The sequence below is a fragment of the Diadema setosum genome, chromosome 8, assembly GCF_964275005.1.
Source record: "Diadema setosum chromosome 8, eeDiaSeto1, whole genome shotgun sequence".
Lineage (NCBI taxonomy): Eukaryota > Metazoa > Echinodermata > Echinoidea > Diadematoida > Diadematidae > Diadema > Diadema setosum.
Genome location: NC_092692.1, coordinates 31,235,602 through 31,249,049, shown reverse-complemented (window position 1 = coordinate 31,249,049; position 13,448 = coordinate 31,235,602). Strand labels below are relative to the sequence as shown.

At 37.3% G+C, this 13,448-nt stretch overlaps 1 protein-coding gene across 1 annotated transcript in view; it reads right to left on the bottom strand.

Moving 5' to 3' along the window:
• Positions 1-7,525: 7,525 nt before the first annotated feature.
• Positions 7,526-13,448, bottom strand: part of LOC140232200 (RNA binding protein fox-1 homolog 2-like) — a 342,360-nt gene continuing 336,437 nt past the window's right edge. Inside the window, 1 exon segment of the mRNA XM_072312338.1 lies at positions 7,526-10,005. Within this exon segment, the coding sequence (XP_072168439.1) occupies positions 9,961-10,005 (45 nt within the window). The 3' untranslated portion in view covers positions 7,526-9,960.

Below are 13,448 nucleotides of genomic sequence, written 5' to 3'. Positions count from 1 at the left end.
TTTGTTCTGAAAGGGGCTGCCCACACATGTCATAATATGCTGCACATGGTACTGAGAATACATGTTACTACGTAATGTCAAGAGAATGCTGTCATTTGGTCAATTTGTTTCATTTTGAAATTACAGTCCCCTCTTATATTAAAGGGACTGTACAGTAGTGGATGAGGTGGGGATCCACGTTTTGAACGTTCCTAAGTGAGATAATAAGAAGCCTCTTATGAAATATGAAAGAGCATGTAATTTTAAGAAGGATTCAACGTTTGATGAAAATTGGTCTTCAAATGGCTGAGATAGCCAAAAAAGTGATAATAATAAAAGGCGACAGGCCACGCCTTTTATTAGGATCTCTTTGTTTCACATTGTTTTAGGATATCTCGGCCATTTTAAAACCGATTTTCATCAAATAAACTTTTGATACCCCTTAGAATTGCATGCTCTTTGACATCTCTTAGAGCGGTTTCTGAATATCTCGCAAAACATTAAAAGCTAAATCCTCATCTCGACCAGAACTGTACACACCCTTTAACCCGTTGAGGACGAGTCCCGAGTATACTCGGGCAGGTGTCTATGGGAAATGCGTGTTGTAGCAAAATCAAACCGTCCTAAACGGGTTAAAGTTAAGGTTGCAGAAAATGAGTTTTTGCCTGAATTGAAGTCAGTCCTGTGACAAAAAATGAAATAGTGTTGTTTCTTTAATCACTCCATTTTTTTGATTTATGAAGACTTTATGTAGTTGCTCAATTGGGAATATAGTGATGTCGCTTGCCAGGGTTGTGGGTATAGGTCTGTATTTTGTGCTGTTTGTGAAAAGCAATCATTGCAGCTCTTCTGAAATGAAATATCCTGTTGTGATTTCATTCCTCTGTTTTTTTTTTTTTTTATTTTCGGAGAGGCCTTTGATCTGGAAACAAATCCTATGAATACGTATGCTATTTTATGGATAGGTTGGGTTGTGTTGTGGATGATTCTTGATATGCATCGATACCAACAATTTGAGAGTAATAGACCACAAATTTTGTCATGGACACTATGCTATACCAAAAGTTTATTCCTCTTTCCATTTTTTTCCTTTTTTTTCCCTTTTAGTGTGTTAAAATCCACTTACTGTTCATGGCCCTGATGAAATTGCCTTGCATAAAATTCCACAAATCCTGCAAGGATCCAAGATTCCTGAAAGTGAAATGTGCACAAAAGTCTTTGTGTACTCAATGCATTAAATGACATTTTACCAATTTCTGAAAGTTTCATGCTTTGAGAAAGGCCGTTGGCTCCAATTTGCAAATTAAGGTTTGATGTCGCAAATGTTTCTACTTTATGGCCACTCTGTGCTAGTGGTAAGTGTGTTCACCACACCATCCGGCTTTCAGGCTAGCCTCCGTTCGTTTGTTGGAAATGGACAAAATGCTCTCCTTCCGTGTGTGGGGCTTTGCCCCAGTTGACGAGCAGTAATTGATGTACTGTATCAACCAGACACCTCATGTCGTACAAAAATGAATGAATGAATCAATGAATGTGTCATTTGTTCTTTGCGTAGTTAGGGTCAAAGTTTGTTCGTTCTAATTTCATGGAGCATATATGGGCCTGAGCTTCTGATCCAACCTGTGACCCCTTTTGTTTTCTTTGTTCTTTTTTTTTTTTCCCCTAGCCTCCCTTAGTCTGGCTTCTACACTCTCTGCTGTATTATTTTGCTTGACAGAATATAGATGCCCTCTAACATTGAAAATGCTGGCAGGTTCAGGTGGGTGACCCTGCCAGGCGTGATTTTGTTGCCGCAGAGGGTACATTTTTGGGGAGGGACTGCATAGGGCAAAGGGTCTGGAAACCAGACTAAGCCTCTCCCAGACTCTATGGCTCGAATTCACAAAAGTGGTACAAATGAAACCATGGTTTAAACCATGGACAAAAACCACGGAGCGCCAAGTGTCGCATGAAATATTTTGTTACGAAATCGTTAACGAAATTATAATTTCGTGGACGAATTGTCCATTTAGTTACAAAATGTTGTCATTTCGTTAAAAAAAAATCATTTCATCGACGAAATGACTGATTTTGTAACGAAATATTCCATGTGACACTTGGCGCTCCATGGTTTTTGTCCATGGTTTAAACCATGGTTTCACTTGCACCACCTTCGTGAATTCGGGCCTATATATCTGCTTATCCTTTATTTATGGCGGAGATTCCGCTGGGATTGAAAACTCAGGCACGTTTTTGACTCCATTTAACTCCACTGGCTCACTGCTATATGATTTTTATATGATGTTTTCAGCAGCTTTGCTTACTATGTCAGTTCTGAAACATGTGACATTCTTTCGTAATAGCCTCTCTGGGTTCAAGCAAAGTTATGCAATGTTTCACTATGTTTGTCTTTTGTACAATTGTGCTTCCTTCCTCTTCTATCTTTTCTCTCCTTTGCCACCTCAGAAATTAATACTTGCTGGGGTATGTTTTAAATGATACACAAAATATGAACTTCAGCTTGTAATGAAATAGTTTAAACAGTTATCTGTGAAACCATGTCTGTGTCACACCAGTATAGCTGGTACATGTTTCAAAGAGGCCGTGTACTTAGTGCACGCACCCATGTGACCTGAAATGTTCATGTGTCTGTCATATCTCACTTACAGAATCCCCCTAACTTGTGTCCATAGTAGTCAGCAAACATTGATTATGTGATGGTGCCACCTCAAAAGTTTGAGGCTAAATTGTTTGTTTAAAATAAGTATATTTCTTCCTTAGCCAAGAAGCTCGCATGATAGTAGTACATGCCAGCATAATTTGTGTATCCCTACATGCATTTAAATCTAGTCTGGTTCTTGCCTCGTTATACTTTTTGCAAGTGTTGCAGCAACTCAACTTTGTACTGTTTTGCCAAAGTAAAAAATTAGAAATATAAGGGAAAAGAAAGAATAAAGTTTGTCTTCTCAAAATGGAACGTGTAAATGTACATCTTGTCTAGTGTGTTGTTTTCAGTGTATCCCTGGTCATAGAGCCGCACAACCCCAACCACAACCCACTGGAATACATGTTCCTACACACAGCATTTTAAACACCATTTCATGTGGATCTAGTAGGCCTAAACAGTTGTTGTATACGCCATATATTTTGCGAGTCTAATTTTTCATTAACTAGGACTTCATGACAACTTCAAGTGTGTGAATAGTTGATTGTGGAGTACAATAATGAACAGAGAAATATTTGGGTGCATGTCACATTTTATGACGGGATCAGAATTAATATCTCCACATGTTGTAAAATTTGTAAATAGCACCCTACACTCAAAATCCATGAAAATAAAAACCTTGTGAAGTGTCTGGTTTAAACAGTATTCGGAGCTACTATAGACCATGTACTACATTGGGGGTTGCATTTTTTTTTATTTTTTTTTTGTGGAGGGTTGGAGGTGGGTGCCCCCTGGACTGGCATTTCACTCTATCCCTTCTTTGGTCCGTGTTTATGAATTATGGATAAATATCCTGATAAAATGCCTTTTTGTAATGCCCAGAGGTGTAGTGACGTACAAGTAGTGTACACGTAGTGCCTTGCAAATTTCTCTGTTTCGTGGTTACATATTGATGTGTATGAATGCAATGCATTGTTTGAGCTCATTTACAAACACACACTCACAAATGCACACACACACATACAAACTGCCATGTATGCCCAGATGAGCAGATTGTTACATTCTTCCATTGTTCCACTTTTCATAGAGGTAGATGAAAGATAAATACCTGCAAATCAGCTTTGAAAACTGATAATCCTTTATAGTTGCGAGATCATCAGAATTGATGTGTATCATGCTTTCCTTTTCATGCTCACAGTCGAGAAAAGGGATTGCATTGTGCAGTTTTTCATTTAAAATAAACACATTTATAAATAAGTGAATGAATGAATAAATAGATAAATAGATAAATTAACTAATAAATGGAATATATATATATATATGTATCATAAATATATCTATATCTATCTATATATATAATCATCTCCCTCTCTCTCACCTTATGATCATGTTTCTTCTTACTTTTATTGGCAACTTTCTTGAGATTTCTTGCTACAACCGCATGCTTTCTATCCAAGACCTCTGCTTGTGACTTCATGTGTGTGTGTCCGTGTGCGTGTGTGTGTGTATATATATATATATATATATATATATATATATATATATATATATATATATATATATATATATATTTATATATATACATACATACATATTACACAAAGCTGTTAATTATTAATTTGAATACTCATGTACTCGAACAAATGAATACCACAACACAACTGAATGTTGAATCTGTACAATTTTATTATTTTTTTTTTTTGTAATTAAGATCTTACAATAATACTTCTGTGCATTTGATGCCTCAAAGTTTCCTCTCTCCATGTTTGAAGTCATTAAACTCACGTCTAATGTCACACTACACATAGAAGAGTTAAGAACAAATAAAATGTACTACAAGAAAAAAAAAAAGGCTGACCAAGTTTCTAAAATGAAAGGTATATTGACAGTTCCAGTAAACTTCAGCAGTTGTTTGCCGGATTAAAAATAACAGAAATTGCCAAAATAAAAGAAAAAGAAAAACATCGAAAATGAACAAAACATATTAAATAGAGAACTAGCAGAGAATACAGATATCATGGTGTAATTGTACAATCTGCCGCATACTTAACATAACTGCAACTACAATGGTATACTCTCAACAGAAAATTTGACACAAGTGTAAAATGGCACCGTATTATAAAGATGAACTGATTGTCACTGAAATAGAACAGTATGCCACTGACCGAACAGGCTACACGACGAGTTCGAAAATATTTCACGGCTCACCGTTGGTGGGAGTTCACACGCCTCCCAAATATTACACATTGCATTTGTCAAAAAAAAAAAAAAAAAAATTCAGCCTCTTTTTCTTTTGTTGCTGTTTTTGTTTCACCATGAGGGGGGAGGCAGTTTTTGAGGTGAGGCTACACTGAGCACATTTTTCTCAAATTTGTAACGGAAAATGTGTAGTTTGTTTGTTTTTTCCAACCACAAATCTGTCAATGCACATAGACTACGATTAACAGAGATACTCTGGGATGCTGTTGGCCAAAAATGCCACCACTGCAGCACTTGGTGGCTTGTTGAGGGTGTCTGTGGTGGTGGGCTAAACTCTGATTATCTATCTGTACAATTACGAATGTCTTCATTAAAAAAATGTCCTTATTCATCACAGATAAAACTGATTGTCTTCTAAAATTGTCTATACAATTAATGGTACCTGCCTTCAAAATTGTTATTTCATTCTTTTATACCTTTTCTTGGTTCAAAATGCCATGAATTTTCAAGAACTACATCGAGAAGGGAAGAATGATATTAAAACACCGTCGGGTTCGGTCATCTCAAAGCCATCATAAAAATACCCCACGGGCAAACACGCAAACGGCATCAACGCCATACGAGACGCCCGTGCCTATGATGATTTACGCTACAATCGTACAATGAATATTTATTTCAATTTTTCAAATATAACACAGAATTAACAGCACACAGAAAGTCTATAAAGTGAATTGCAACAGTTCCTCAGAAAAAACATCAACAACCTTCTCCACTTCTCACTCTTAAAAACGGAAGAAAAAAAGTAGACAATCATTTCTCGTTTCTTAAAATCACTGAAAAAATATATCATATATAAAGAGTTGTCCTCACAACATTACACAATGAAGTCACTTTTCTTCTGCCAATACTGACAATATTGAGATGAAAATGTGATGAGTGTAGATTCCATAACAGAATTTATATAACGCTAATAGTCTTCCAGGAATTTTTTTTGTTGTTGTCTTTTTTTTTTCCATCACCCAACGACAACTGTTCCACATTCATGTCAACACTTGATCTCAAAAGTAAGGCTCCTTTGCTTGTTTTTTTTTTTTTCTTTGTGATATCTGAAGTGGTGATTAAAGATTTGGCAATGATTACTTCGTTCTACCATCCAGCGGCGTCCGGGAAAAAACTTTGACATGCTTCTTTTTTTTTTTTGATTTCAAAACTCACATGTTTATACTGAAGAGGTAAGAAGACACGCCTATAATGTTCGAGGCTGACAGAGAAAACAAACAACAAAAAAACAAACAAACAAACAAAACATTATACTGGTGGTAGACAACTAACACGAGGAATCATCACCTATACACGAGTTGGCAAAGACAGGTCTGGGAGGGTACACAAAACATCCCAACGAATTAAATGCAGGATAACACACCACATGGACTGAGTTGGTCTTGAATTTGATTGTCATCGTATCCTTTCTGGCTGCAGAAGGAGTCAAGTGATTGTATTCTTCACACAACTTGGCAAAGATTTTAGTCTCTTTTTAGCTGCCACTTTATCTAACGAGTGTAATGTTTTTCTTTGCTTCTGCCTTTTTCCCCACTTGTACTATATAAATTTGTAGCACTTAGTAAGGTAAGATACAGCACAACTGTGCGGTGGATTTGACTGAAAAAATGCTCATTTTCAAGCTATTGCAATTTGGTTTGATGTTGTCGAATATCTGGGCCGTTTCTGCTGTCGACTTGAGATTTGAGTTGAATTGCACACAAACACCAAGAGTGTAAAGTGTCATGATCTGAATGCACAAATGACAAAGAAAGTTTGGACCACGAAGTGGTGCTATGTAAGGCAAGGTGTATGACCCTCTGGAGCCAAACACATGGGGGAAAAAAAACAACTCTGTGCGTTAGTAACGTGTAGTTATGAGCAAAACGCGATCGATGGAAAGTCTTTTGGATACAGCTCTCGGCTATGGCAGTATAAAATGTCCAATTTGAAGGCGATCTCCGGACTGGCCGTCCGCAACCCTACGGAGGCGTGTCCCAGATTGAACACTCTCCAGTCACACAACAAATGCCTTCCTCACAAATACATGTAAATATCACAGATAATTTTACAACAACACTACTGTTTACATCAAATAGCACACGTACAAGAGAAAGTATAAATGCTAGAAGAAATGTACAAGGGCAATCACCACACAAGAGCGCGATTTCATTCTTCTTTTTCCGTTTCTCAGCGACGCCTCGCAAAAGAGACAACACAGAAGAAATCAGTCACTCTTTCGGAGAAGAACATAATCCAGGAAAAACAAAAAAAAAAAAACAGTCATTGCACCAAAATGCTGATAATGGGGAGCTGAGAGGGGACAATCTATGATACATACAATAGATTGCTATTTCTTTGTAATAACCTTTCAATATGAAGATGATGATGATAATAATAAATATAAAGAGTTTTTTTTTTGTCCCCTTAATAAGCACTGAACACCATTCAGTAGTCACATCTCGCCAAGAAAGTTTCACAATAAGATGCCATCCATGCACGCACACCCACACACATACACAGACTCACAAACACCAAACACACATAATGTGCAGCTAGAAGACTTATCTCAAGCCCATATTGTTTTGTTCACATCCATCAATTCTTCCCTCTCTCTCTCTCTCTATTATCTCTATTCTTATATGTCTCTCTCTCTCTCCCTCTCTCTCTTATAATCTCTCTCTTTCTCTCTCTTAGCGTCTCACCTCAACACCTTCCTTCACAACATGTCACAAACACATCGCTGAAAGTTGTCGACCTGTACATGGCAAAAACACACATGGAACTAAAAATGCAAAGTGTGCTCAAAAGCTAAGATGGCTACCTACAACTGTACAATGCTTCACGTGGAGCCAGATAAATAAAGATGAGTAACAACCTAGCAACAGACAACTTTTCTGCCGTCAAAAAACGAAAACCGAAAACCTTTTTAAATATTTTACCTACAAAACAACAACAACAAAACAGAACACAAAAGATCTGAAAAATTCAGTTGTTTGTAAAATACTGTGAAGTAAAACAGGACAAAAAGGTAATAAATTGTAACACAGAAATATTCCCCTGTATCAATGAGGCAAGGTTCAATAGCGAGATAATTATTTACTTAATTTTTTTTTCTTTCAAGAGACGACAGTCTAGATGACAACTCTACCATACTACAGATAAATATACAGGTTCTACAGCTACAAGAGACCATATAAACACTGGTGATATCCAACACACATAGCCATTGGTAGCACCATTATTTTTTTTCCCTCTTTAAATTTGTTTTTGTTTGTTTTTGTTTGTTTTTTCAATTCATTTTAGCGTTTGTATACTGACTAGATGAAACTAGCATGAACTTCACTAAACACAGGCCTCTGCGTTACTGGAAAATCCTTTCCAGCTACATGCACCATGTGTTTTCTAAAATACATGCACATATCAGAAAGAAGAAAACAAAAGGAGAGTGAGGTCAACACCTGTGATCATGGTTCAACAATCAACGTACTAGTCACATCCCTTCTCCCAAAAGTGGCTTTGCACCCCTTCTTCAATAAATGGCACGACCCCCAATCTGCTCAAAAGCCTACCAGCTGTGGTGGTGACCAAAGTTTATTGCATATTCATGACTTGTCACTTGTGGCAACATCTCTTGTCCATGACATGAACTTTTCTGTACCTCTATGAAAATGCAGAGTCTGCTGTAAATGTAGGTTGTGACAAACCTGGATTATCTAATTTTCCTTCTCTTCTTTGTGTTTGTTTAATTTCTTGAAGGAAAAGAAGAGGAAAAGAACCTCATCTAAAAACTTGATGAAAACTGTTCTTTGAGTAAGCTATACTATATTTTTTTTTCTAGGAGGTGTTTGAACCTTGCAGAGGGAATAAGCTTCAATAAAAAAAAGTTCATTGCAAATGTATCTTTCAATGGGCTATTCCATTCTTTCTGAAGGGGGTTGGAACCTCTCTTACAGAGGGACTGAACCTCATCTACAAACTTGATGCACACTTCTCTTTGAGTGGTCTACCCAAGCCTTCCTGAGGGGTGTTTGATCCCTTCACACAGCATGTACCTCACCTAAAACCTTAGAGCAGACTTCAATTGTAGTGCCTAAAATCATGCAAAAAATGATGGCTGTTCACCAGTATACCACTGTATGCCGATTCTCTGTACAGGGCAGCTGCGCAAAAAATGTGCGAGGAGTGCGTGGGATCGTTAAAAAGCTTTTTGGTAAAATACTGAGGTGGAAACCAGCAAAGAATCTCCTATGCTTCACTGAGATTGCCCCTCTATTAGCACACATCACATATCAAAAAAAGTTTTTCTCTGTCACAAAGATGTCAACATGTGCTCAGCGATGGTCTCACAAAATTTCAGTGTGTTACCAAATACGACTTGGTATAACAACATTACTAAAAAGCCCCTACAGTAAAATAGAATAAGAAATACTAGAGAGGAAAAAAAAAATACATAGAGGTATCATAATAAAAGTTCATACACATTTTTCCTTCAGTCTTCTTGATGTAAAGAGAACACAAGACGAACAAATGAAGAAGAGTAAATGGAAGTAGATATGTTAGCTTTGCATCGACAGGTATTCCCCGATGTCGGCGGGGGAGTATACACGGCAATGGCGAGTTGTTGAGTCGGCGAGATGACAGAAAATGGGGCGAGCGTTCCGCACCGAGTGAGTTGAGCGGTTTGAAAAAAGCATCCGCAAAGACAAGCGCCAGCCGAGTGTCTCAACCCCGGCAAACTTCCGACAATCTCCTCGAGACGTGGTCGAGTCGTCAAATCATGCAGCTCCGTTGATCGAGTTGGCCAATAGCTCCTGCTCTCTCTTTCTCTTATTCTGTTTCTTCCCCCGTCTTGCTCATTCCGACCCTTGCGTCTTCCTTCAGGAACTTTCCCAACTTCCGGAGGGAACTGTGAGGTGATGCCAACATTTTCAAAGCTGCTCTGAGCCAACCATGTTTCTTTTTTTTTTAAATATAATGTTTGAATTTTTCTTGTTTCCTGTGTTTGTTCTCTCGTCCTGCAAAAAAAGTCTGTGCTGTTTCTGTTCCTCTCGAAAGAAGATGTCAAAATAAGAATACCGCTGGTCAAGTTTGTGTTGCTAGTAGGGCGTGTACCTTGCATACGCACCCCTATACAGACTCGCCTGCAGAAAAAAGGAAGGTAAACGGGTGAAAAAAAAAACAATGATCAGAATGAAGCAGAGGAGAAAAATTATGCCGGTTAAAGAACCAGTAGCACTAGGATACCAAGGAGTGGGTAGGATGGCTCGGCTCTGATATATTTCAATTCTATATTGAGGTTGTTCTTTAACCGGAATTTGATGAGAGGCTCTCTCATCTGTGAGACAAAATATTCAGTGAGAATAAATGAGACAAAAGGGAAGCACAATCAAGCAATTTCGTAAATCTAATAAGCTTCTTCTATCTGATTTCCTAAATTTATTCAAAATTTTATTTTTGAAAATATACATTGTCAAGAATGGTGTTGGCTTGAGATAGATTCAGCAAGTACAATGGGTAACATTATATTTCATAACTCAAAATAGACGACAATCATTTATGGCATTTCTTTCCAAACATAAAAGTAAACATTTTATGGCATTTCTCTGCAAACATAAAAGTAAAAATTTCAGGATTGCTAATGACTCTGATGTCCCACCCTTTCTCTAATCTTTTGATCATGGCATCAGAAAATGGCATTGGCACTTGACTGAAGATTGACATACATCTCACATCTTTTAAAATGCACTCTTTTAAAGAGTCTAGCAGAAAAGCAAGTAAATTACCTGCCAGCAATAAAAAGACAAACTACTATCAATCATCTCTATGGGTAAAGCTAATGAAAACAACGGAAATCATTTGATCAACTGGTACGGCAAAACATGCAAACTATCATTTCTACAAAACAAATAGATTAAAAAAAAACAACGGCTACAAAATACGACAAGAATACTGGTAAAAAAAAACAACAACAAAAATTCAGGTAAATCATGACTTACTCTTGGTTCTCTTCTCTTAGTATCAGTGGTTTGTGGTTGTTTGATCAGAATCGTGAGCAAGAATCGTTTTTGGGGGGTTTCAAGAGAGGTACGACAGGATGAAGACAGTGCGTGCAGTGGATTGAGGTCACAGAGATGCCATAATGCATTCGTTCGTTTTTTTCTTTTGTTTCCTTCTTCTTCTCTTTTTTTTTAAAAATCTTTGTCTTCCAGACAGGATTAACAGTGGATTACTTTTGTTGCTGTTTCGTTTGTATCGCAGTGATGTACAAAGATGGAAGAATGCATATAAGAGACTTATCGTATCAATTCATTGGAGTTCTACATTTGATGAAGCAGTGGTGACATACAGATACCTTTCACAAGTTTAGAATCGCTTAGAGGTACTATACAGTAGTTTGTAAGTTGCTCTGAAGTACTACAGTTGGTTATGTACGAAATTAGAACATTTAGTCTGATTTACACTAACATTTTGAACTGGCTACATGAGGTAAGCTGACACGAGAGTCTACTGCCTGGATACAAAATAAAATATCTACACATTGCTACTCATTAATATATCATTGTGACAACTACTGCCTACTTGGAGTTTACACACAATTATATAAGTTGCTCAGTATGTACATACACACCAAATAGACCCACATCCGGAATCTAAGTTCAGAAATTGCTGTATTCGTTGAGCCATGGAGCCTCAACAGAATGTCTCGCCTAAATGGTGCCACTTTCTTAATTCACTGTTTCTGGGAACCATAATGTTTCCTAAATTGAATGTGATAATGATTCCTTTATCAAATGTGATAATGATTAGATTATCGTGGCAGCAAATTTAATTTGACCATTTGTGTTCACCAGCAACTCCTCCTGGAGTCGACTACAGAGAATGTGTAAATTGAAAGAATCATGATGTTCAGTGGGTCAACGTCATTACGTCCCATCTCTCATTCAAAGCCTCCTGCCCTGAATTTCACAGAAACATACACTGTAGCTATTTGCGTAATTCTTTTGACTTCTCCAGTGAAAGCGGGACAGCAACATGTGAACAAATCCCCTCCCCCGCAAAGTAAACACACTAATGCTTTTTAGAGTCTCTCTTCAATTGCTAGACAATTCCATACAAATACGAATACATCGTTATTAAAGAAAAAAATGCATGAATTGATTTCAATGAAACTGATCCCATTAATTGATCTAATCAAAAGATGCAATACTGCATTCAAATCATCTCGGTATCCTTTTTGAGTGTAGTTGAAGAAGAACGTATGCATGCATACAGTTGAAAATTTGAGGTGTTAATGGACAAGGGAGGGGTACATATATTGTCAACTTGAGGATTTGTTTCTTTTTTTAGTTTTTGGTTTGAACTCCAGTGTGGAACAGGCTTGGAATACAAGCATCTCCTGCACGAGCTTGCTGCTGTTAAAAGAGTTGTTACAGCTCATAACATCGACAGAGACGTGATAATAGAGGGAGGAGTCGGTAGCTCGGAAAAATGGCGATCAAGTCCTTATTTTCTTGTCCACAACCGTTCCATGAAGGGCGAGAAGAAAACAAAGGTAGCAGTCGTCATGACAACGAGCAGACACGTACACAAATTTGACGCCACACACGACCACGGCAGTATTCACTGGGCCAGCGTGCACACAGCAAATGCATGTGACAAAAATTGATAGTAACAATGCATGCCACACTGAAAGTACTATTACAATAAAACAAATATAGTTATAGATATACAAATGTGACGGTCGGAAGGGCTCTATCTATTGATCACATTCTTCGAGGGCTTGCCAATCACGTCCGCGTGGGAATTTTGCCATAGAAATCATCATCTTTCAATCATCAAATTGGCAACCCTACAATTAACTCCTTATCTTATATGGGGAAAAAAAAGAGTAGGCTGAAACTTTTTTAAATCAGTAAATCTGTATAAAAATCAGGAAGAAATGTGAACAGAAAAAAAAATGGCGGTTTGAGAAAGATACAGGAACTTTTACTCTTCTAAAGAGTGTTTCAAATTTGAGAATCAGTGATAAGTTAAGCAATTGGGAAGCTTTCAAAAAGTCTGGAACAAAAGAGAAATATCTGAAAACCAAGGAATTTGATCAAATTCATTATCATTATTATTGTCATTATTATTGTGGTTGTTATTATTATTATTATTATTATCTTCATTATCATTATCATTACTTATATATTCATTCAATCTGACATTCAGAACCATTAGCAGTGAATAACAAAAATTACAATAAAATGATATAGCATCAAACCACAAAAAGTGGTATTCTTGGACTTGACAGACTAGATGAGTGCTTGTGAACATTTTGCGTCCCCATACAAGTACTTGAAAGATGGGCTGGAGTGGACCACTAACAATTTTCAAGGTCTCTTGAGGCTCAAAATTGAGACAAATTCATCCCGGAATGATGCTTGCGGGGAAAATCCAGATGTAAATCTTTGCATTTTAAATCTGGCCAGGCAGCTTGCGGCGAAATCAGCCGGCATTGATCATAAAATGAAAAAAGAAGAACTTGATTCATCGTTGACTCGAAGGCTTTGATTTGTATACCTCCTGAGGAGTGTCACAGACA